The following is a 24,996-nucleotide window of genomic DNA, read 5'->3' as shown; positions in this document are numbered from 1 at the left end:
AAAGGGCCAGAAATTACATGTAGCTTCCAAAACCTCACTCATCTTGACTCGACTCTCTTGAAAGACAGAGAAAAGCTTACTTCAAATTCCCGGCGAGATCGGAAATCGGAAGTTGCAGAGGCTGAGCCAAATCATGAAGGACGGGAAACGGATGAGACATCGTTGGGTAAAGTGCAATCACCAAAATTCTCCCCGTGGTGCCTAAAGTAATTGCCGACGACGACAATATTCCCTGCTTAATTCTTCATATCTTTCTTAAGGGAAAATTGGGGGGAAATGAAGAACATCAATTTATCTACTTTCTTGTGATACCTCATTTTTCCACCCACATTAATGAATCTCTATTTTAAAAAAGATAATGCAATTATTTTGGGAGAGCCGTTTTTTGCATTAATATATTTGTCTAAATATATGCATGTGAAAAAATTGATATGTTTTTTTTTTCTAGTTAAATAAATGTACAATGATAGTGTTGAGGGAGACAAAAAAGAGGTACAATCAATTGTGCTGCACTAGATTCTATTAAGTTACGAAGGTTTCCGGTGGAAGATAGTTGCTCCACTTTTTTCAATGTCTTTTATACCAACTCTCCGTAAAAATAGAAGTTTGAGCGTTAGTAATTTACATAGTTTTCGAACGTGAAGATTTCATTTTAAACAATTCTAGTGTTAATCTATCAAACGTTGTCTTCAAGGAAAGAGTATGTTGAAAAATCCGACCAATTCAACTAACTTGCAAAATAATTCAGCATATTTGGATGCTGATGCATCCCCGTAGCTTAGGAATGTGAAATTCCAACAAAATGGAAGATGCAATATGGAAATCTGAATCCCTACCTCCTTGATGAACAAGGTTGGATAAAAATAAGCAACCGAACTTATTCTAACGCCATAAAAGTAAAATGTTGACGAAAATGTTCATTGCCCCCACAATTTAAAGCGACAAGATCGATGGATAAAAATACCTATTACACTCTTAAGGTTGAAAGTTCACTCTTTGTCCTCCAATGCTGCAAACTTCATCATGCCAAACACAAAACACAATGATCTGATAAAGAAAGTCAATAATGAATAATGATGGTTCCTCCTCATCCATCATATTTCCCTCTTCAATACAACTTCTGCCATTTGAAAAAATACCTAACTATGTATAACATACCAAGTAGGTTACTAGCAAACATTTTAATTCTGTACATTACTCAGCAAGGTAATACACAAAACATTATAAGTACATGATTCATTCGAGGATGAATGATGATAATACGCCTCCAGAATTCGGAATGTCGACGAAAGAAAAGACAGAAGATTGAAACTTATGGCTATCGTTCGTATAACAACACTAACAAACAGCATGGTTTAGAAATGAGCCAATTTAACTCTGGGAACCCTTGATCAGGAATTGCAAAGAGAAGAAACGCCTTTCCAAAAAGGATGAAAGCCTGGAAGCTGGAAGTTCATTGAGCGTACCTGGGGGATCTGGAACACGCATTCACTTCATAACCTGCCTCTAATTACAAAGCAAGCTCCAAGTATAGATATGAAGTGAGTGCCCTATCATCCGCTCTGTAAATTTAAGATTATCTGGGTGGATATAGACTAAGTCTAGACAAAATTTTTAATCCTGACAGTCAAGTATATGCACAGCGACATCACTTGCAGAAAGAAGCTGAGATTTCCAACTGAACAAACCTACCCTCCAGTTCCAGCACTGTCGGCTGCTACCTTCTCAGCTGAAGAAACAGAGTTTGCTTCACTGGAAGTTGGGCCTCCTTTTTCACCCTGACCAAGTAAGCGGTTGGAATCTTGATCGGGGAAAACTTCCGATTGCAATGAGGGAGAAATGTTATTTACATGCAGCCATGTGAGTTCCCACAAGCTATCTCCACCTAGCGCACTCCTCTGAACTAGCACTCCCTTAGTTTTCATAACAAGCACTGTGTTCTTCAGGAGTTCAGGCACTAGCTCCTGAAGCTTCTCGCTTCTTTTTCCTTTGACTTTAGCTTTTGCATACTTTTCCATTCGGTTAAGAACACCAAGCCATAGTTTGCAGAAGGTTGTTAACTGAGAAAGATCCTGGAGCAATAGTAAAAACACTTTGGACAAGAGTTTCATGGCAAGGATCAGCGTCCCTTCCATGTTTCTGTAATCTTTCTGAGAGTGTCCTTGTGCAATTTCCAATAAATCATCAAGCATTGTGAAGATCACAAGATCGAAACACTGTAACCACAAGCCATGTGGAAGGTGGATTTCATCAACGCCTGTCAAGCACTTTTGCAATGACAGCAGAGCCTGGTTTCTAACCTCCTCCCTCTGATCCAAGCAAACTTTTCTCAACCCTTGCACAAGCCTCAGCCACATGTCTCCAATATCTTGCGACATTTTAATGACTTCCTCCTCCCTTGCAGCTTCCTTTCCCTCCCTAGCCCACCGTGCTAAACAATCAACAGATCCAGCCATGAGATCCAATGCACGCAAAGAACGTTCAGCTTGTCCAACACGAGACTCGGAAAATTGCCTTGAAGCATCAATGCAGAGGGTATAATTTGCTGGCAACAGGTGGGCACCGTCAGACACAATGAATAGTAGAGCATCAAATCCTGCCTCAGAGGCCTCTGGATGGCGAGCTGTAATGGAAAGTAGGGATGTTATTGTTCGCCATCCTGATGGAGATCTAATATGAGAAGCATTTGCTTTTACTAGACGGCTGACTTCCTGTGTAATTTGCTCACAGTATGCATCGGCTACCCGAGCATCTAGCTTCAAGACAAGTTGCAGAGATCTCAAAAGTTCATCAGCAAGGTTCTCTTTATAAGGCAGCAAGCGCTGGCAGATCCGGAGAAGTCCAAAAACAGCTTTCTCCACCAGGGCACAAGGCATGACAGTTGACTGCACAATGTTAGATATATGATCATAAACACCCGGCCAAAGAAGCACAATTCTATCTCGGTTATTTAGGGTAATGGCAATCAACAATTCCAGACAGAAGACTGCGGTATCTTCATCCTCTGGAGAACTGTTTCCTTTCTGAGGCCGTCCTGCTGCCCATATGAGTGCTTGTGCCAGCTGTAATAAAGATTCAGCCTGAAGAAACTTGCTCTCCGTAAAAATGCTGTCAATATTGCACTTTTGAATAGTCTGAAGGGTGCGCTGATGAGCAGCAAGTTGTTGTTCGGTAGGCTGTGACCTTGGCTCCTCATTGTCAAGAGATAAGAGCTGACTGAACCGGCCCATCAATCCAGAGGATCTCTTGGGAGTACCAACTGACGGAATATGAGCAGCAGATAAAGAACTTGTAAGAGGCTTTCCATGTCCAGTGTCAGAAGAAAGTTCTGATTCATCAGCTGCATGACTCGCCACACGAGCTGACAAAAGACCAAGCTTGTGCAATCGTAAGATGCAATCAAGGATATTTCTCCAGCCTGAACGAATGAAGTCACCATACATGTTGGCGATGTTGAAAACTGTCGTGGTAGCCATCCTAGCCTTTGTATCATCACCAAAGGCCAGCACAGGCTCCTCAACAGATGATGGGTTCATGAGGGTTGTGAACTTGCAGAGGGACACAACAAGATCGTCAAGTACATCTTCAAGGTGATGACATGCGGAGATTTTTGCAACAGCTAAGAATCCATCAATACATGTTTGATAGACTTCTTCATGTTCTGCATGATCAAATACCACAGATATAGCCGCAATTGTTGACCCTGACATTATAGCAAACATATCACGATCAAGGTAGGCTTTAGAATCAGACACGATGAATGGAGAGGATTTCTTGGATTTATTCATCAAATCTATCCATCGGCTTGGGGTCATTTCAGGAAAACCATTGCCTTGCTCCGGAATAGTACGAATCTCATTCTTACAGATTGAGTGATACAACTCGGAGAGGAAATCTCTTGGAAGATCATTGCCTCCATTTATGTGCCTGCTGTTCCGAATGAAATCTTCTTCCGTCATCTTCTTTTTCACTTGAACATTGTGCTGATCTGTATTCAGCAGTATAAGTGAATAAGAAAGTAGAAGAGCAGCATCCTTATTCACAAGAATTTGAGGTGACTGTTCATAATATCTCTCAGAGAACGCCTCAAGCACCCTTTGTATCTTCTGTGATTCTCCCGGGAGTCTGAAAGTTTCCAAAAATAGCCGCAATGCAGTATCCAAATTCATGTCCTGAAAATCAAAAGTCCCAGCAAATTCATGAAGAACCTGGACGCAAAACTCATCATGATTTCCAAGGAAGTCCCCAACCAGATTTTTATCCAAACCAGCAGTGAACCTGAAAAAGCAGGCTACACTTTTGGGATCAAGTTTATCAGGCAAGAGGTGGGTTCCTTGAAGAAACTCCAGTCCTTTCTTGGGATCACGGTTAAAGTGATCAGCTCCAATCATCAAACGTCTCTTGATGTACTTTTTCCTTCTCACAAATGGAATCCATTGATTAGGATCATTATAGTTTTCACACTTTACCATCCAGAAAGGTGTATATTCCTCAAGGTTCACAGGAGTATTTTCTATGCCAGTTCCATTACCTATCCTCTCTGCCATTCCCTGAATAACGGCAATAAGACCATCCAAAGCAAGGATATGCATTGAAGACAAAGGACAATTAACTGGAAAAGCACTCTTAGACAGAAGATTAGCAAGATCTTCAAAGACATTACTGCAAGTTATGTCACAATCTAAGTTTGCATACATCTCCACCATAAATGTTTTCTGCCTGCAGAAATCAACAAGAGCCTCCATGGCAACCTCCTGCTGCTGGTATGAAGCCCCATACCTGGTTTGGACAAGTCTCAAAATCACACATGAAAAGAAAGCTTCAATCTGCAACTTCAGCTCAGTTCGCAGATGGTGGTATAGATTGAGAACAATGCTACAAACCATTGAAAGGATTAGCGAGCTTGTTGACAAACCAAATTGCATAAGGTTTTGAAACAATTCATCTTGGATTAAACTCAATAACCTAGGGTGATGGCGGAAGGACGGGCCACCTAGCTCTATTGCTGAGTTTAGCAATCCCAAGGCAAAAAGAGGAACATCTTCATCAAAAGCCATGGTATTTGATCTACCTCCTAACTCCATATGCTCAACTAGATTTAGCAATGAACAGAGGAAACGAAAAATTTCTACCATGCAGGGGACCCCATAAGGTTCATTCATAAGATGAAGGTCAAATGGAACCGTATCCTTCACATTACTGTCCTCAAGTAAATTTTCATCCATCCCAGTTGCCAACGGAGCTGATGAAGAATTAGAGTCAAAATTGTTGGATGACAATTGACCATCAAATTCATGGCCCAAGTTTCCATTCTCCAACAGTCTGCTTCCAAGCACATAGTCATCATTAGACCCCCTACCAGCCTGAACAAGAGAACATGTTTCATGAATCAATTTAACAATTTTGTGTTAATTTTTGCCGAAGAGCAACTTAACAATTTCAATATAACATAATATGAAAACCAATATATATAAACACAAAAACGTGTTTGAAACATGTTTTAAAAGGCTAAAGGCGCTGTCCAGGCTTTATATCTAAAAGAAGTGATCAGCCTCATTCTAAACATAAAATATATTAACAAAAACATAAAAAAAGATGCAAAACCATGGAGTGTGGACAAAATGATTATTGTTATATTCAACAGAAAAAAAAAAAAAAAAAAAAAAAAAAAAAAAAAAAAAAAAAAAAAAAAAAAAAAAAAAAAAAAAAAAAAAAAAAAAAAAAAAAAAAAAAAAAAAAAGAATGTATCCATCAACTTTCACTTCCTTAGACTAAAATTCTAAGGCTCATTCTCCACAAGCATCATCATCAGTGTGACTAACAGGATTAACATACTCTTTAACATTTGCCTCCAATGTTTTTTAGTTACAGTGACACAGGTGGAGTTTCTATTTTGAAGAATAGGCAATAGACTGATTTTATTGTTCTACATATTCCATGAGGAATAAGCACCTTAAACCTTAGTGTGTTCTCTCATGGAGGTATAAGCCAATTGGATACTTGAGCTGAGACAATTTTTTTTGAGCTTGATTGTGAACCAAGAAATACAGAAGAAATGTAGCTATCAAGAAATACAGAGAAGAAATTAGTACCTCCTGCTTGCTGGAACTATTGCCATTGACCAATGCGTGTTCTGTGGTACTGATTTCTGACAGATGTGAAAAGGTACACCTGACAAGCTCATAAACTGTGTGGCGAGCTATCCGCTGCAATAGCTCACCCTTTGTGGCTGCCTGATGCACTATGCGGAAACAAGTATTAACAATGGTGCAGACATGCTGATTGCTCAACATAATGGATGCCTTATTTTTCATACAAGCAAGAAGAACCTGAAGTATTTTCATCAGGACCATTTCTTCTGATGCAGGATCTGTTAACTCAAATCTACAACAGCTAACAGCATCAACTATCAAGTGAACAGAATCTCCAGCGTTAACAGTATTTTGATCAATCATGTCAAGAGTTAAAATCTTGTACACAGAAGATAAAGCAACCCCAGTAATAGGTGCTCCAGTTTCGTCTGATCGAATTACATCTAAAAATGGTTGAAGATACACAGCAGGGTTGATTGTATGCCATGGATGCTGCCATGTATATATCTGCTTTCTTAGTGACTTCAGTGATTGAATTAAGGAGTGTTCCAATTGATCATCACCTGACATATATCGACCTCCCCATCTTACATTTCTTCTCATAACTGCCAATACAGCACCAATTTCAGAATTAATCATGCAAGCTAAAGCAGTTTTATTCGTATATGTGACATCACACTCCTCAGGTTCTTCCTCGATTGCATTGATTCCAGTTTGCAGCTTCAGGCGCCCCATCTTTGGAAACGTTCCCTTCACAGTACTAACGTGTACTAAGTACTGTGAGAAGATTGAGCAGAAACCTTGCTAATGTGCACAATCACTGCTTACATGGAGAAGAGAAACATATTTATTAGCAATTGTAAATTCAATGAGCTCGATGGCTAAAAGTTGGCACGAGAATTCTAGCTAAAACTTTACCAAAAAGAAAGGTGCACTAGCACAGTTCCAAATAGAAAATTTCCCTAATCAATTTTAATAATGAAAAAACAAGCTAGATAACCCTCCAACGCTAAATTCTAGGTTCCACTAATTGAATGAATAATAGATACCGTGGATTTCGTAAGTTCATTATAATGAGAAATTCATCCCACAAACCACATCCTACGAAGACTCATGGGAGCAATCATGCTAGGAGACAGCTCATTCCAAGGAAGTAGTTGTCTAAAACTGTTTTTTGTTGTTTATATCCGGAATTTCATTGTTTTACCTATTTTTTTAGGTAAAAAACTGAGCTTTCATTGAGAGAAATGAAAGAATTTACAAAGGAACTAAACAAAAAGCCTGCAAAAGGAATTCTCAACTAGTTACAAGAACGAACTCTAATCCAAAAGAATTATACCAAGCTTATAATTTTACAAGAAGACCAGTAGACGCCATAAAGACGCTCTAAACCTCACAACCTCACACACCTCCTCTCGAGACCTCTCCAAATCTCTAAAAATTCTACTATTCCTCTCAAGCCACATGCCCCATAAAATAGCTAAAGATATATTGCAGGAAAGGTTCAAAGCATGAAGGAATATTCTAGCCCCAATTTTTTTTTTTTTTTCAGGAATAAGAGAAGGTATAAAAGCATTGAAAATGCCTTGCCCATCAACTTATCAGTGGATTAGCAAGCTCCACACACCTGAAGACATTGTAGAAGTAATATATTTACATAGGGCATCCAAACTATTTAATAAGGAATATTTCTCTCTGTGTGCCATTCGTGGAGATTGAAGCAAGCAAGGGGATGAGCCAGAGTGGGGATGAGAAGATTGCAAAGAAATGTAACTAAAGAAATAGGCAACAAAAGCTACTTATTTCATCGGAAACTTCACTGAAAAAATTGTCATTTACACTAGTACAAAGTGCATTGGTTCCAATAACTGCTACACTGTCGTTTACCGTAATTGTAGTCCTCTAGTCCATGGCTGGATAAAACTTTGAAATACGAACCTTCGTTTTCGCTCTCCAATATTCATATTTCAAATTCAGAACGGGAACAGTTTATAGAGTACGAATCTCGTTTCTACAACGAGGAAAAGGGTACTCAATCTTGTATTTGGATCCAAATTCCCCACAATTTCGAGAAACCCAACAAATGCTACCTAAAGCGCACTGAATTATATCTCGTCAAAGAGAAAACATCAAATTGCATCCGCGTCGATTGGGTAAATAAAATATAGTACGTTATAGTAACTTCCTAATCAACCAAACAAACGGTAATAAGGACAAAAATGTAAATCCAACTCGTTCACTCTAGGGACATAGATATACAAGAAAATGCGTATATACAAATGGAACACAGAAATGGTGGCCGAAGATCTAAAAAGCAATGAATTACCTGAGATGCGAAGAGGAGCAAAGCCGGTCAACATAGGCAGGAGCAAAACCAGAGATCTAGGGAGAGATTAAAGAGCTTCATTTTTTGGCAGTGCGCACTCGATCTGCCATCCATGGCCTTGGTGCAAATCACAACGAAAAATGCCCAGTAAACAAGAAATCGTGCATAAACTATGAATCATCAAACTGAAAACGGATCCACGGGAAACTAGAATTACCTAGATCAGAACAAATTCGAAACCAAAATGATAGAGAGGCGGCGTCGGAATAGGCACGGCCAGAACAGCGGTCCGTTTTAGCGTCTACGACAGTGCAACTGGAGGAGGGAGGGGGAATTGTGAAGAAGGAAAGAGAGAAATTTTGAGAGACAGAAAGGAAAGTGTAGTACTTGAAATATGAATTTACATTTTATTTTTCTTTTTGCATTGAATTTACTCCTTCAATATTTTTAAAAGTCTTTATTATATATTATTATAACTTGTAACTAGGTAAAAATAAATAAATAAATAAATAAAATAGTTCATCCTATTATCAAATTTTTTATGCAATAAAAATTTATTGACGGAATTCTCCTTGTAATGGTTTTAAATAGTTTTAAGATTTTTTTATTTTTTTTCCTTCCAATTTCTATACGGTGGTTTTTCATATTTTTATTAAATACGAGTTTTTAATTAAATTCTATAAATAAAAATAATGGTAACAAAACAAAAAAAATTTGTTGTTGGGAGTGATGTATTAGCTTAATTTTCAATATTCTAAAACTTTCCATTAATTTAATAATACTTAGTTGACGATCGAGTTGTGATGATTGATGGCATGCATAGTTGAATCTCCAAATTAAGTTCTTGGTAATTTAGAGGCGTGGTTTTCACTTATTTGTTTTAATAATTTTTAAGATTCGAGCAAAAATAATTAAATCAGGATTTAAACAAAATTACAGAGTATTTGTATGTATTTGTATCTCACAAGTCATAAAAAATGAGTGTTATAATGAAGCATATCTAGAGGATGTTGTCTAGAATGTCTCTATGTTCAAAATCATACAACCAAAGCAGAGTAATCAAGGCAACGTCTATTGACATTATTGTTTGGATGTATAGAACCTTCTTTTGAATGAATTATTCTTAAATAATGTGTGGATTAAATTATAATGATTTGGGTTGTTTGGGTTGAGTTTAGTTTTAATTTTATATTTTTTAAACCTAAGCTCCCACAAAGGAACAAAAAGCAAAGAATATGTTCCTGAAAATCAATACAGCACTGACAAATAAATGTGAGATAAATTCGTTTTGGGATTTACAATTTGTGATTGGAAACGGCAAGATTTAGAGCTAATCCAAATTCAAAGATGGCGGAGGCAGGCGTCAGTTCCGGAAATTCCCGATGGTCTCTCAAGGGCTTCACAGCGCTCGTCACTGGCGGCACTCGTGGAATCGGGTCTGCTAAATTTCTAACTCTATTTCCTCTGAAATCCTCTTTCTGAGTTTGAATTTGGATTCTCTTCTGCTCTGTGTGTGATATTGTGTGTGTTTTATAGTCGCGCTGTGGTGGAGGAACTGGCCGGTTTAGGCGCGTCGGTCCACACCTGTTCCCGGAACGAACTGGAGCTCAACCAGTGCTTGAAGGAATGGGAGGGCAAAGGCTTTGTGGTCAGTGGTTCGGTTTGCGATGCTTCTTCGAGAACACAGAGAGAGAAGCTCGTACAGGAAGTGGCGTCTGCTTTCAATGGCACCCTCAATATTCTGGTCAGTTATAGTATGCCTCTGCCCATTTTAATTTTAGAGAAGCCATTTGCTAACAGTGTTGAAATTGGGTGTTGTTTGGTGCATGGCTTTGGGTTGGGAATTTAAGCCCTGATATCACTTACATTTTTACATTTCAATGCCATTCTAATTCTGCATGTACGTTAGTTTGGACGCTATGAAAGAAAACACATATCTAATATATTAATATGTTGATGGCTTGAACTCCATGAAAGATATCAAAAATGGCAGCAAAGTGAGACAAACTTTAGACCTTGACCAAAATGATGAATTGAAAACACTGAAAAGTGATATAAAGTAAGTCATTACAGGCAGGTGCTATAATTTTTCCATACTTGATGTCCACGAAATATTCAGTGCATTGCAATCAAACAATTGAAACTAGGAACAAGAAGTGATTCAAACCCTCCATTTTGGTAGCAAGAACATCTCGTTGTTGGCTTCATAATGAAAAACATAATTCTAAGGAAGTTGTCTTCCAGGAATTCTAAACCCACCGCCAGTAGATATTGTTCTCTTTGGGCTTTCCCCTCAAGGTTTTTAAAACGCATCTGCTAGGGAGAGGTTTCCACACCCTTATAAAGAATGTTTTGTTCTCTTCTCCAACCGATGTGGGATCTTATAGTTTTTTTGTGTAGGTAAATAATGTGGGAACAAACATTAGGAAGCCAAGTATTGAGTACAGTTTGGAAGAATATTCGACATTGATGACTACAAACTTTGAATCAGTATTTCATCTATCCCAACTTGCTCATCCTCTTTTAAAAGCTTCTGGAAATGGAAGTATTGTGTTTGTTTCTTCGGTTGGTGGTCTCGTGAGCATTGGAAGTGGATCCATCTATGCAGCTTCTAAATGTGAGTTGCTATTGTAGAATTGTAGCTTATTTTCCTTCGTACGTTCTGAGAAGCTCAAAACTGTTCTTTTTTATTTTCTACTCTCAGCTGCCATGAATCAACTGACCAAAAATCTTGCTTGTGAATGGGCCAAGGACAATATCAGGAGCAACACTGTTGCACCTTGGTATACCAATACCTCCCTTGTAGAAAAGGTAATATTTTCAACAACTCCTGCCAGATAATTCACTCATATTAGTTTATTTTTTGCTCTCGTATCCTATGTCTGTCTCCTCGTTTGATTCCTTCTTGTCATTAGACTGACTGACCAAGGCATGAGGCGCTCTGTCATTAATCTCAGTATCTGGGATGCTTTTAATCTGATGCATCTTTCTGTGAAATCTCTATGAATGTCAAATTGATTAATTGAGTCACCTCGGCAAAATATGACTTGGTAACTGTTGTTCAAGCCTGAAAACATATGGTCAATTAATGGCATTATTCTTTCTGTCTTTCTTGTTTATCACGTTTCTGTTTTTGTGCCTTTTTTTCCTGATTGAAGGCTGCCCATGTAAAAAAAAAAAAATGCCCTTTCGTGCGGGTATGAGGATATGAATCTTAGTGTGCACGAACTCGCAATTCTATATTTTTAATAGTGTACATATTGATCCTGAAATTTATTTGTACCAACATCTAGTGACACAACATTTTGCAATTCTATATCTTTGAGTCCGACATCTTTCCATCTTTAGAACGGAAGAACACTGTTGTACAATCTATAGAACAAATCCTGTTCAAATAACGTGGTCTGAGATGGTCCATCTTTGTTGCATGCTTTTGTTTTTTCAGTTCAACCCCTAAACCTGTTGAATGTTAACTAATAACAATGGTTACTATCATCGTAGTTGCTTGATAATAAGACGTTCGTGGACAAGGTAGTCTCTCGAACTCCACTTGGGCGAATAGGGGAATCAAATGAAGTGTCCTCGTTGGTGGCATTCCTTTGCATGCCTGCTGCATCTTACATCACTGGACAGATTATTTCTGTCGATGGAGGGTTCACTGCCAATGGATTTGAGCCTGGTATGAGACTAGACAGCTTGTGAAACACGCTTCTGCTTCTTACATCACTGGGCAGACTATTTCCATAATAATCTTTTATGCTTATCATGTTTTTCTCAACTCTTTCCAGTTTTATGTAAACTCTATTCAATAATTCTAAAATAATTTAATGTTTGGTTTTATTTTTATAAATCTGATTTTGATTTTGAAATATTAAAACATATTTCGTTTTGAATATAACAAAAATAATTTTAAGGATTTCAAATTTGGTAGGTCAACTTTATAATATGACATGTAGGTTTGGTGACTCGAGTCAACATCAAATTAGGATATAATCTATTCTCATATAGTTCAACACATAAAACCTTAATTATTGTTAATGTTGAACTAAAAAAAGTTTATTCCAAGGTCTTATGCACCAGGTAAATATAGAAAATGTTAATACATACTATTTTTATTTTTATTTTTTTATAAAAAATTAACAATAAACTACATTTTAACCTAAACAAATTATACCGTGAAAACATGAGAAATGTACTACAAAAAAAAAATTATTAAAAAAGATTGAATGAGGATTGAATGTGGTTCTGATGCTTGACTTGGTGTATGATCAATTGTTTACAATCTCTAGTTCTCCAATTTGCAGTCAAGCTGCAATGATGCTATGCCATCTACCTTCTTCTAAACTTCAAAAACAACCCACTATGGCACCAAATCTACGCTTTCATATGCTGTACCATCTGACGGCACCAACCAAATGAAGACCAGCGGTTGTGTGCCAAAGCATACATTAATTTGATGCTTTCTTCATCTCTGTCGGTGGGAAATTAGCCTGTGTTTACTCCACTTGCTTCTCATTTTCAGTAATGAGCTGAAGGACTTGTACTTAACTCAGCACATCCTGCAATTTTCGTTTACGAGGGCGTTTTTCACCAACCAGTATCCTATAGCTCGCATGAGGCCCCTCGGATGTATGACGCAGGGTAACATGCCAACCCATCGCCTTTCCAATGGCTTGAAGCTCATCCATGACAGCAATAGTATCACGAATGTATACATGGCCCCCAGGCCTTAAGATCCGTTCCATCTCGAGCATGATTGTCGACATATTGCATCTGATATCAGTAATTAAAGAGAGAAGGAAGTAAGCAACAGAATTTAAAGTGCGAGGAATCATGTCGGTTATGAACCGATCTATACCCATAAGGTGTACCTTTTCATTTCAGATGAAAAAAGACCAGCTGCATGCAATAGATCGTATGTTCTTGGGTATGTATCGAAAGGTTCGCACCTGATAGATACATCACAGAGAAGCTGTCAAACAGCTTGCATTCATTTTCCTATCTATATCTTGGATTAACATGCAGGAAGATTTATGTAATTCATTTATCTAAATTGACTTGGCCATCAAACTACCACTCTGTTAATGTGGTTTGAGAGTCTCCTATGGTAAATATATAGATATATTGTTTGAGCAGTTTTACCAATCATGAAGAACTCCGAGAAGTCCACGGTCATATATAACGGGTAAGGTGTTCGGTCCACTCAGGGGGACGACATTCATCACCCACGAATCCAGTTTATTATCAATTAAAGCTGCAGCAAACCTGCCAAACGATAAAAATAAAGAGTAAATAATGGGAAGATAGAAGGATCCAGCTAGAAGTTTGTATACTAACCCTCCAAATCCAGCTCTCATGTCCATTACATTCCTTAGTCTTATCTTCTTCCAATGTAATACACGCACATAGCTTTCTATAATTTCATTCCAATATTTAGATTCGGCCCTGAAGAGCTCATTTCTAGAAATATAGGCATCATATTGAATGCTCTGAAGCCTATCTGGAGGAGAATGTAAGCGTGCAGGCCATGTCGTGACGTTTCTTCCAAAACCATTTTCTGGCAGCCTGGTAATGCAAGGCTTCAGATCCACATACCTTAACATGACCAAATGTACAAAATCCAACAATTAGAAACATAGTTGTAAGAAAAGTCTTAAACTGTTCTTTTACCCGCTTGTTCAGAACTTACTTGACATACAATATAAATTAAGCATACAAGTGAACTGAGAACTGATCATTTGAGACTTTTTTTATAGGTTTATTTCAAATAAAATGCAACTTTTATCGACAAAGAAGTATACAGTTCGAAAAGAAAGCAGCAAACTGGATTTCTAATAAACTGGGCTGCACTTTCTATTTAGTGAAGAAAAATAAATGTATATTCACCCACGCAACTACCGTATCATCAAAACAAATGAGAATAAAGTATGCATACCAAACTTTATCTGGATCATCATCTACATCACAAAGTGGAGGCTTAACTCCTGAATCACGGCTAAGATAGCAGCTGTTATTCATTGGCTTTTTCCATATTGCTATATACCCATCCTTTTTCACAAACTCCCAGCAGAGACGAGTGGTGAGGTTAATCATCTCTGGTAAGATAAAAAATGAGAGTTGTATTTAATATGGAAAGTTTTGAAGACAAAATCATAAGACCTATAATACTTATAGACTAGAATACGATTGCCATTAAATAGATAGTGGAATAGAGATGTCAAATATAACAGCCCAAATCCATTGCTAACAAATATTGTCATCTTTGGGCTTTCCCTCAATGTTTTTAAAATGCGTCTGCCAGGGAGAGGTTTCCACACCCTTATAAGGGATGCTTCGTTATCGTCTCCAATCCAACCAATGTGAGATCTCACAATCCTCCCCTTTGGGGCCCAGCATCCTCGCTAACACACCACCCGATGTCTGGCTCTAACACCATTTATAACATCCCAAAGCCACTGCTAACAAATATTGTCCTCTTTGGCCTTTCCCATTTGGACTTCCCCTCAATATTTTTAAAACGCGTCTGCTAGGGAGAGGTATCCACACCCTTATAAAGAATGTTTCGTTCTCCTCTCCAACCAATGTGGGATCTCACATCAAATCACCTTACCAACTATCTATATTTTTTATATTGTCATACCAATTTTCTTGAGTTCAGTAGATAGAAACACAAAACAATACTTGAGAGCCAGATTAAACAAACTAGCCAATTACTTTGATGGAGACAAACAGAAAGAGATAAATCGGCTGCAAACGAGGATATAAAAAGACTTCACAAAGTCATTGCAGAACTTGACGACTCTGACTAACCAAAGGCATTAAGTTGGAAGAAATAGCCAACGGATACTAAAGAGCCATAGACAGACCTTCCCACTGCCGCTCCAAGGCTTCTTCATGCTTGTAAACAGGCTGTGCTGCCCAAGCAAAGTATCCTCCCGCCCTTAGCATTCTGTCAACCTCCAGCAACAGAACTCCATCTTAAAGCCAGAAGATTTAAAGAAAATTTGACAATCAGAAGACCTTACAAACAAGAATTCTTCATTGAAAGATGTAACTATACTATTTAATAGATTGGATCAATAAATCTTCAATAGAAAACATAGCATGAATAAACAGATGTTGATAAAGAGGAGTGATGAGAGGATCATACCATCACGAGTCCAATTAATTCTACATCTAGAGCAATGTATTAAGTCAAAAGCTTGACTTGGATACAGTAAACGGCGAGTAGAAAATGCTGCAACCATTGCAGGAACACCACGTTCAAGAGCAAACTGAATCTGGTTCTCATGAACATCTTTGGGAGCAATGGACATTGTTACTACATTCCGTGATAGCAGGTAGGCACCAAAACTCGCAACACCACACCCAATATCCAAAACTACTCGTGTATGGCTACCAAAAGCAACATCAGGAACAATCTATACAACAGACAAGAAGTTAATCATTAGAAAAGAAAAATAACCCAAGAGCTATGTTCAAAGTGCAGCAATTGTCTATTGATTTACCTTAGAGATATGATCCAAGTACTCAGTTGCCCCATGAATGAATTGCGTACCACCTCCAGGGAACCTAAATTTATCTTTGTCCCGGGAGATCCAGTTTTGACCGCCTTTGTCTTCAACCAAACGGGTATGAGGAACATTGCGGAACCACACCTACAACATAGTAAGTTCCAGCTATTAAAACCTTGGGAGACAGTACTATTAAAAGTGACTTGAAATCTTCTACTCTCCACTCCAAGAAAAAAAGAAGTGAAACATAGAATCTGGGTATCAAAGAAACTGTGCAAAAATGAAACTTATAAACTCAAGGTTCTTTGAACAAATCAGTCAACGTTTATGAGCATAAACTATTAAAACTGATGGAAGATCATAACACAAAATAATATAGCAATTAATAGGAAGCATGAAATACAGCCTGCAGGAATACCAGAACATCATTTTTAATAATATAACAGCAGAGCAGCTTACCAATTCAACTAGAATAATGTCAATCAATGACACAAGTCATTTTAATATGAGAATAAGCTTCAAGTTATAATACAGATTAGAAGAAATCTATATACTTCACAAAACAATACCTCATCACGGCTCCTCGGCCAGGGAATGGGCGTCCGGTATCCTTTCGGTGCTGGAACTAAGCAGTTCAATCCCTCACCAACATCAGGGCAGTGGCGCTCAAACTTTTCCCCCTTTTCCGTCGACTTCAGCTTCTTAATGGCAGCCACATTATCCAAGCAAGGTATGTACTCCCCCATGTTCTGCGGGCAAAAAGCAAACTTCTTGATCGTAATCTTGATAGGGCCACTAGTATCCGTCCCATTCTCAATCTCATTCTCCCAATTCTCCGTAAACTCGAGATCTAAATTTCCCACCTCAAACTCGTCAGCCATAGTTCCATTCTCGTTCACGATACCAAATCTGTGCAATGAATTAGATGGCGGAGGTGGCGGAGAAGGAAGCGGCGGCGGATGAGGAGGGAATGAACTGAGAATCGGAGATGCGGTCGGGGCCGGGGCAGAAGAAAGGGCTTTCTCCGGAGCTGCACGGGTTAGATTCTGCTCGATCAGAGAAGAAACATTGAAGGGGTTGTCGTGATTAGGCGACATTGACACTGAAGGAGGGGAATATCGAGTTTCAGTGAAGAAGATGAGCTGTGGGTACCCATCAGACCAATGCTTGCCCAGATAAAAGAAAGAGAGCGATATTAGAATGAAGGCAGAGATCTTGAAGATCGATGGGTTCTTCAGTGAATCGCAATTAGAGAAAGGTTTCATTCTCGTTCACACACCCAAATGGGCAAGAAAGTGAACGGAAAACAGAAAACTGAAGAGATGGGGTTCTCCTTATTCACTGAAACAACCGGAATTACAGAGCTACAGACTCTCCTTTCGCCGGCCAACAGTTGCAAGTTCCGACCGGCAAGGCTTTCGCGGAAAGAAAGGAAGGACGCTGAGAATTACCCGCCACAACTCTGAGGGTTGCAAAGAAATTGAAGATGGTTAGAAGAAAAAGCTTCAAGAGTGAAAACGGCGACTTTGGCCGATCGTGACTCGGATCCCAACCGTGTTTTATTCAGCTATCTCAGTAGGTAATTGACAGAAATAGCACAAAATATTTGGTTTTATATAAAGATCACATTTTTAAGAAATTTGTTCTCATAAATTCTAAAATATTTTGTACAATTCCTAACAATTGTCCCATCCCAATGCCCTTCCTTTTCCTTTTTCTCTTTCTATTTTTTAATACTCAAATTATAATCACAAGTTCAGGGTTAAAAAAAAAAAAAAAAAAAAAAAAATCTAATATATAAATTTGAAAATTATAGACTAAGAAAAAGTTTTTGGTCATTGAATTACATATAAAAGAATTAAAATTTTGTATTTTTCTGTTCGTTTCTTTAAGCAATGCATATTCGTTGCCTTCGTACTCGACTTCAAAATATTTTGATCCAACATCCAAATATTATCAACAAGTGATAATTATATGGTACAACATCAAGGTTCTTCAAATCACCGGTTGAAGTTATCTATCACTTTTGAACAGAAATACACCATTTTTAAGAGCCTAAAACAGTTGAATCCTAGAGAAAGTGAAGCTCTTTCTTCTAGTTCCAAATTATGAACAGATATCAGTCTTTATAATATAGGATTTCTTCCTAATACCCTCTAACCATTAAAGAATGAATGAGTAGATACATGAATGTACATGCATATGGATGAAAGCTAGTCTATGCATTTACAAATGAACCTACCATTTTGAAAGGAGGAGCAGCAGCAGCTAACTAACAAAATTTTGCAGAGGCTACGAATTTATGTGGGCGATTCGGCCAAAAGAAGGGTGTGCCACCATCCACAGGCAACGTTTTTCGGAGTGCAATTCTCCATCGGGACTTCGACGGGAATGTTACGGTCGATTACATCGCCCAAACCTAGCTGCATTGTGTAAATGGAGACTTCTAAGATCCTCAATACCAGATCTGATCTTGGGGAACAACTTATAAACATGCATTCAGACAGAGACCACAAAATATACCTGGCCATACTTGTTCCATCCCCAGCAGAACACTTTCCCATCCTCTAGAGATTGGAGAAACAAGAATGTCAGAACGAATATTGCATAAAAATGTGTATCAACCGATCAAAAGTATCCAAATAGAGTGCAGAAAGTTTAAAACAGTCTAAATATATCATATTTCTTTAGTAGTTCTTGGCGATCATTCGATGAAAAAAAGGTTTATTGTAACAATATCAGCCCACCGCTAACAGATATCGTCTTCTTGAGCTTTTCCTTCCGGTCTTCCACTCAAGATTTTAAAATGCGTCTACTAGGGAGAGATTTTCACACCTTTATAAAGAATGTTTCGTTCCCCTCTCCAGTGGGATCTCACAATCTACCCCCCTTTGAGGCCTAGCGCCGTCGCTAGCACACCGCCTGGTGTCCATCCCCTTTGGGGTTCAGCCTCCTCGCTGACACATTGCCCGGTATCTAACTTTGATACCATTTATAACAGCCGAAACTCATTACTAGCAAATATTGTCCTCTTTAGGCTTTCCCTTTCGGGCTTCCCCTTAAGATTTTTAAAACTAGGGATAGGTTTTCACACCCTTATAAAGAATGCCTACCCTCTCTAACCGAGGTGGGATCTCACATGTATCTTTATTTTTTTCCCGTTCTTTCTACTGGATGTCATTTCTCTCCAAAAAATAATCTTGATGATGACCACTTTTTAGTTTTGGTCTCGGCCAAAATTTTAGCTTTGAACTCTGATACTTATGATTTGTCTCAATTAAACTTGAGTACAGACAATTGAACTTTTTCAACTCTGTAAATTGAAGGCTGGATCTTGTGAATCAGAAAAATGGAAGCCATGTGTAAGAAGATAATGAAGTACCTGATACTATAGCACTATGACGAGCCCCACATGATACAACCTTTGCATTTACATTTTCCACACTTGGTGCGTCTACAAGTCTTGGAAGTGTCTGCATATATGATTGAAAACATCAATTACTTTTTTCTACTTAAGATCGCATACTATCATAGTACTATAATCAATTATGATATGGCATGTTAAGGCAAGCATCGACTACAAAAGCATATACCTCAGATTGACCACCACCCGTTCCTAACTGTCCGAATTGATTACCGCCAAATGAATATACATCACCGTTGGAGGATATACAGACCGTGTGCCACAGTCCAGCAGCGACACTCTCGATCTGGATACCGAGTAATGAGGATACACATGTTGGACTTAACTCGTCATCTGTACATCCTTGCCCACACTGTAAGACATAGATTAAGCCAAGAATATAGCAGCAGCACAAGAAATAGAGATGAAGTATGGGAAAAGGAACAGAAAGAGTTATCTCTTTTTGATTGAACTTGATCTTGATCTACATCTACATATCTTTTTCTCCACCATTTTCTACTTTACCTACAGATTGGTTCTGAAGATTGGTCAATTGTCAGTATAGTTAACTTCAAATCATGTTGGGTTGTAGGAAGGATCAAACTGTTTAACTCAAATTTGTTGGCCTCACATCATACATACAACGAAGCAATAGGAGCTTTCAGTTAAATGGATTATCTTCCAACCGATTTGTTCTAAATCAAATGTTCCAATATCACAGGAATGCATGTTTTGTCATTCAATGGGGTTAATCAGAAGAGGGGGAAGAATAAGATGACACAAAAAGCATTTAGATGGAAAAGGAAAAATATTCCAAGAATATATTCATTGAGGTCCACCATCACTTGAAAATGATTGGATGGTGAAAAACCAGCACAAGAAAGATGCCCAAGTGTTGACTAATTGCAGATTCCTGGTGAAAACCATTAACAAACGAATGCAACAAAAGGTATGCAAAAAATGATAACAAATAAGAAATGGAATGTGTTAGAACGTTGGGGAAGAGATACTGAGAATGAACATAATCATGTAACAAAAGAAAATGAAATTCTCACAATGAAGGTTAGAATGAACGAAAATTAAGCACGTGTTAAAATGACACGATAAATTCACCTGTCCATACAGTCCCCAACCAAACGTTAGCAGTGCCCCCGCATCTGTGTCGTGAAAGATGAGAGGAATATCAAATATGTGAAGTCTATAACTTCAAGTGGACAACATGAAAAACACAGAGGTATAGATTAATCAAACACCAATATTTCATTACAATACGGAAATTGATGCATAAAACATGATCTCTGAGGTCTTATAGAGAAACATACTCTCGATGTTCAAAAGGTGCAAGTTCTTGCAGTCTTAATTTCATTAATCTACCAATCAAAACTATATGATCCGAAATTACAAGTACAGATTAATGTTTATGCACCCACAATTATATTAGAAGAACAAACATCACAAACCTGTAACTGCTGCACTATGACGCCCTCCACAAGCAATTCCCTTCACATAGCTTCCAGGAATTCTACTACCCTGACCCTCTAAGCTTGCACTTCCTCGAGCGAGAGCTGTTGGTCTATCTTTGCCAAAAGAAGACGACTGAATGCAAGGTATAGGATGTGGAGAGGAAACCATACGTATGTGGGAGCCCAAACCTAGCTGTCCTTCTCCACCATAGCCCCAACCCCAGACTTGTCCCATATCTGAAACTTTGAAGACATTAGGCAAAGGCAATAGGCTACAAATCTCAAAATTTATTACGGGAACAAGTGGACAATATCAATACTTTATATATCAGGATTACCTGACAACGCGAGTGTATGACGCCCTCCTGCAGAAACAGAGGCTATTCTTACACCAGGATTAAGAGTAACAAGACAGGGAAGTGCAGAGAGAGTGTCATCACTTGCTGACGAACTTTCATCTGCAAGTTTTGCTGATGAAAGCCTTCTCCTCTTTGAACTTTCTGTGCGACCACCTCTAGCTTCAATATTGGAAAAAACAGCACCAGCAGATGGTGAAGCTTGTAAGTGAGGGCTCACTGACACAAAGAACATGAAAAGTCAGAGAGAAAAACTTTGAAAAACCTCTTATCATATTTAAATTCGTGCAGTACATTGATCTATCACGGACGCTGACTGCCTCTCTAATACATCCCTTTCATAGCCAATCCCAACAGACAGATCACCAAAGATCTTTCCAGAAGGAACACATTCTTTCCATCCCCATGTGTAAACTTCTCCTCTGTCTGCACATAAACAGTTAAAAAAACACTAGAACAGATCAATTGGCATTACAATATTCCTAGTGTATCTCACTCTTCAAAAATCTCTGAATAAGCAAAAAGACTCAAAAGAGAAGAAATGGTTTACCTGTAATGGCAGCACAATGGGCCCAACCTGCGGCTGCTTTTACTATAGAAGTTTCGGTTGGAAGAGGAAAAGGCTCTGGAGTTTCCTTGAGAAGAAAATTGAAATATGGCGGCAGGTGAGTTCATTAAGAACTAAAAGTAAAATCATTGTAATTCAATGAACATTGTGTATGGCTTATACCCCATGCTTCCCAGACGTCACATAGCTTTGACCAAGATCATCTGTTGAGCCCCATGTTATGAGTTTTCCAGATGCTGGTTAAATGAGGAAAACATAAGACTAAATATCAAATAAAAGAAAGAATTGCATTGGAGAAACTATATAATCCAATATCAGCAATCATTGAAGACAATAAACATTAGGATCATTAGTTAAATGAAATGTTGAGTAAATAATAAAACCCAAAATGTAATCAACAGAACTAAACAGATCAAGTACTGAAAAGACATTCAGAGGTACGGTTTTCAAACTTTTTTTTATTTAAAGAAAAAAAAAAACCACCCTAGAACAAACATCCACTTCCTCAATCCATTAAGCAAAATTTCAGCCAGAAAAAAAAAGCACACCCCATAATACAATAGACTTGCATTCACCAAATCAACAAAATCCAGTTATGCAAGAATTCAATAACCCACAAACTTCCAACTGAAAACATCAAAACCAGGATACAAACCCAGATGAGGAACAAAAAACAAACCCATAAAAGAATGACAAAACAAGTTCCAAAGAAAAATCACCAGAAATGGCCATGGAGAACCCGCAACCTCCACCGCAAACATCCTTCCAAGCGTGCCCATCAGTGCCATCCTTACCTGGAAGCCGAACTGCCACAGGAGACAGCAACGGGGACCTCTGCGGCAAAGCTCCAGGAAGATACCCCCACATATACACAAGCTTCTGCTCCTTGACATCCTCTTCCATTTTCACGATCTCTTCTTCGCCTCTGTTCCCCTCGCCATTCATATCGATTTACCGCCCAAAGAGGAAAATTTAAAAAGACCCACCAAAGAACAGGCGCTAATTTCTTTCGGGGTCTCAGATTTTCGTGCGGTTTCTATGCAAAGAGAGAGTAATTCCAACTAGTGTTTGGTGGACTTGGGAAGTGATATACGGAAGAAGGGAAAAACTGCCCTTAGGTTCAGACATTAAAAAAAGGGCAACGTATCATTTTCAGGGGAATGGGGAGTGCCACGTCGGATGCTTACGTGACACTCTTGACATGTGGCAATATCTGAGCCATCAGATCCCTGGACGATTTCTAGCCAGGAGTCACCAGGAAGTTTCTGGAAGGACGACGTTTTAAAGCCCCTTTCTTTTTTCTCCAACTTTCATAGGCTACGTTTTGGGCTGTGACGTGGCAGGTTCTCACCCTTCCACGTGTTGGAAATGTGCTCGAAGTCCAATCATTATACCAGACCCCTTTTGAGTACCTACACACGTCATCTGTGGTCCCCTGCCCGTCAGCCTGAGTTGGTTGGCATGTGGGGTCCTGTCTATTTGTAACAATTGCTGAGACTGTAAATGTCCCAATTTTAATTTTAAATTTTAAAAAAGTTATTGCAATGTTTAGGAGTTTTGATTTGAAAGTTTATTAAAGCAGTATGTATACATATTTTTTATGAATTATAAATCATATGGTTTCAAGAGAAAAAAAAATGATAAATTAGTAACTTCACTCTGTATTCTTTTTCTAAGAAAAAAATAGGGAAAATCTAACCGAAGGTAAAATTAAAATATTCAGTTGAAGATTTATAATAAAAATTTATTTCAAATAAAAGTTGTTTTTCTTTAAGGTGGGGAAGCAAAAAAACAAGAATAAGCAAATTGAGAGAACAAGGGGGAGGTGTGTGTATTAAAAGAACCAAGCAAGAGATAAGTAAATGCATCATCTCATTAATGAAAGAAAGAATATTGATGATGATGAGTCATTAATGAACGGCACGATATTAGTGGTATTTTAACAACGTAGGATGGAATCTCAGCCAATAAAGAATTAGTGGTATTTTAAAAATCGAGAAAAAAAAAAAAAAGAAATAAAGTTAGTGGTGAATTAATGGATAGGGCTTGTAAAGCCACGAGTTTCGGGCTGTAGACGCTCCTCAATTTTGGGCCTCAAATTATGGGCCAGCTCAATCCAAAAATTGGGCCCTATTTTTAATGATTAATCAATCAAATGATTAGGTAAGGTCGGTCCCAGAGGACGATCGGATAGGCACTCAATCATTCCAGTACGGACATTAATCGAGTGGTACCGTAAGCCTCGACGAATGCTCAACTCTTGAGCGGCTGAGATTCGCTTGCACGAAAAACACGCGGTAGGCCTAATGTACAGAACCCTGGCCCCATCTAAATTATTATACCGTCATAAGATCCTGGCTCCATCTGCCTAATAATTGTAGATTATTTTTTAGTTTAACTATTACACTGAGAAATGAAATCTTTAAATAGTAAGTATTCTTGATAACAATTTAAATTACCCCTATTGTTCTTTGAAAGTATTTCCGTTACAAAGGGTGTCATCTCTGGGTGGAGGAAATTGAAAAAAAAATAAGTGAAAACCGAAAGAGTATACATATGTCTGAGCCCGGGTTCGAACCGGGGACCTCTAGTGTGTGAGACTAGCGTGATAACCAACTACACCACCCAGACTTATATGTTATTGTTTTAACTAATATATATTATAATAGGGTAAATGTATGCTTTTTTATTATTATTATTATTATTATTTTTAGTGTTTTTTTTTCAATATATAAACTGAAATGAGAGATTTTGAAACGCCTTTCTACAAATCGCATCTCAGCAGCCACTACGCTACTCACAATCCCACGAGGCCCACTTGTTCTTCATCCCCTTTTTACCCCATTTCTCTGCGCGCCCCCTTGCGCGTTTGATCCGCACTCTCCGTGCCCAACTCCTTATTCCTCACAAGGGTATTACGTTGCCGCCGGTTACTGGTTGGCTTCCGACGCCGGCAAGTGAGTCGACGGAGAGAGAGTGTGTGTTTGGTTTTATCGGGTATGGGTGGGTGTGGGGTCTGTCTTCGGTGAAGGAGTTGAGCGAGGATCCTGAGTTTCTGATAGAGTCGGAGCCGCCGTCGAGTTACGGGGGGAGAGACTGGTGACAAAACTTCTGTTTGTTCGAATACGCGGCGGCGGCGGTGATGTTTCGGGGATTGGGGAGGCTTTAGGCTTAGGTGTGTGTCCGTAATAATTTCGAACCGTCCGATTCAGGACCTGCCAGTGATAGACACATTATGGTGGCAGGAGATGGCGGAGTTCGTCGACGGCGGTGG

General features: G+C 38.5%; 4 protein-coding genes and 1 non-coding gene across 9 annotated transcripts; 1 reads left to right on the top strand and 4 right to left on the bottom strand.

Annotated features, from left to right (window-relative positions):
• Positions 1 to 1,067: 1,067 nt before the first annotated feature.
• Positions 1,068 to 8,811, bottom strand: LOC111476959 (ARF guanine-nucleotide exchange factor GNOM-like). 2 transcript variants are annotated; one of them, XM_023120851.1, is made up of 4 exons: positions 8,636 to 8,811; positions 8,419 to 8,535; positions 6,093 to 6,912; positions 1,068 to 5,363 (listed from the first exon to the last, which is right to left on the bottom strand). In XM_023120851.1, the coding sequence occupies exons 3-4, from the start codon at positions 6,825 to 6,827 to the stop codon at positions 1,689 to 1,691; spliced, it is 4,410 nt and encodes a 1,469-aa protein (XP_022976619.1). In that variant the 5' UTR covers positions 6,828 to 6,912; positions 8,419 to 8,535; positions 8,636 to 8,811; the 3' UTR covers positions 1,068 to 1,688. The 2 variants fall into 2 exon arrangements, with proteins under 2 accessions (XP_022976619.1, XP_022976623.1); XM_023120855.1 differs by lacking the exon at positions 8,636 to 8,811 and having other exon boundaries at positions 8,419 to 8,562.
• An 843-nt stretch (positions 8,812 to 9,654) lies between these two features.
• On the top strand, positions 9,655 to 12,249 carry LOC111477082 (tropinone reductase homolog At5g06060). The gene is made up of 5 exons (XM_023121052.1): positions 9,655 to 9,854; positions 9,955 to 10,162; positions 10,819 to 11,035; positions 11,123 to 11,229; positions 11,920 to 12,249. Exons 1-5 carry the CDS (start codon positions 9,766 to 9,768, stop codon positions 12,118 to 12,120), a joined length of 822 nt encoding a protein of 273 aa, XP_022976820.1. The 5' UTR covers positions 9,655 to 9,765; the 3' UTR covers positions 12,121 to 12,249.
• Positions 12,250 to 12,632: 383 nt separating this feature from the next.
• Positions 12,633 to 17,228, bottom strand: LOC111476991 (probable methyltransferase PMT11). The gene is made up of 9 exons (XM_023120887.1): positions 16,502 to 17,228; positions 15,927 to 16,076; positions 15,569 to 15,839; positions 15,285 to 15,395; positions 14,354 to 14,513; positions 13,756 to 14,013; positions 13,561 to 13,683; positions 13,290 to 13,367; positions 12,633 to 13,191 (listed from the first exon to the last, which is right to left on the bottom strand). Exons 1-9 carry the CDS (start codon positions 17,195 to 17,197, stop codon positions 12,963 to 12,965), a joined length of 2,076 nt encoding a protein of 691 aa, XP_022976655.1. The 5' UTR covers positions 17,198 to 17,228; the 3' UTR covers positions 12,633 to 12,962.
• Positions 17,229 to 17,258: 30 nt separating this feature from the next.
• LOC111477024 (ultraviolet-B receptor UVR8-like) lies at positions 17,259 to 22,864 on the bottom strand. Of its 4 annotated transcripts, none has more exons than XM_023120959.1 (12): positions 22,442 to 22,860; positions 21,885 to 21,958; positions 21,705 to 21,789; positions 21,449 to 21,580; positions 21,137 to 21,373; positions 20,796 to 21,041; positions 20,449 to 20,492; positions 19,526 to 19,708; positions 19,315 to 19,405; positions 18,456 to 18,499; positions 18,175 to 18,355; positions 17,259 to 17,394 (listed from the first exon to the last, which is right to left on the bottom strand). In XM_023120959.1, the coding sequence occupies exons 1-11, from the start codon at positions 22,665 to 22,667 to the stop codon at positions 18,233 to 18,235; spliced, it is 1,485 nt and encodes a 494-aa protein (XP_022976727.1). In that variant the 5' UTR covers positions 22,668 to 22,860; the 3' UTR covers positions 17,259 to 17,394; positions 18,175 to 18,232. The 4 variants fall into 4 exon arrangements, with proteins under 4 accessions (XP_022976727.1, XP_022976746.1, XP_022976736.1 ...); XM_023120978.1 differs by having other exon boundaries at positions 20,796 to 21,035; positions 22,442 to 22,859; XM_023120968.1 differs by lacking the exon at positions 17,259 to 17,394 and having other exon boundaries at positions 17,924 to 18,355.
• Positions 22,865 to 24,279: 1,415 nt separating this feature from the next.
• TRNAV-CAC lies at positions 24,280 to 24,353 on the bottom strand. The gene has a single exon. It is a non-coding gene; the product is annotated as a tRNA-Val (tRNA).
• Between the last annotated feature and the right edge of the window lie 643 nt (positions 24,354 to 24,996).

Source organism: Cucurbita maxima, unplaced genomic scaffold (assembly GCF_002738345.1).
Source record: "Cucurbita maxima cultivar Rimu unplaced genomic scaffold, Cmax_1.0 Cma_Scf00001, whole genome shotgun sequence".
NCBI lineage: Eukaryota > Viridiplantae > Streptophyta > Magnoliopsida > Cucurbitales > Cucurbitaceae > Cucurbita > Cucurbita maxima.
This window is presented reverse-complemented; position numbering and strand designations above follow the sequence as displayed.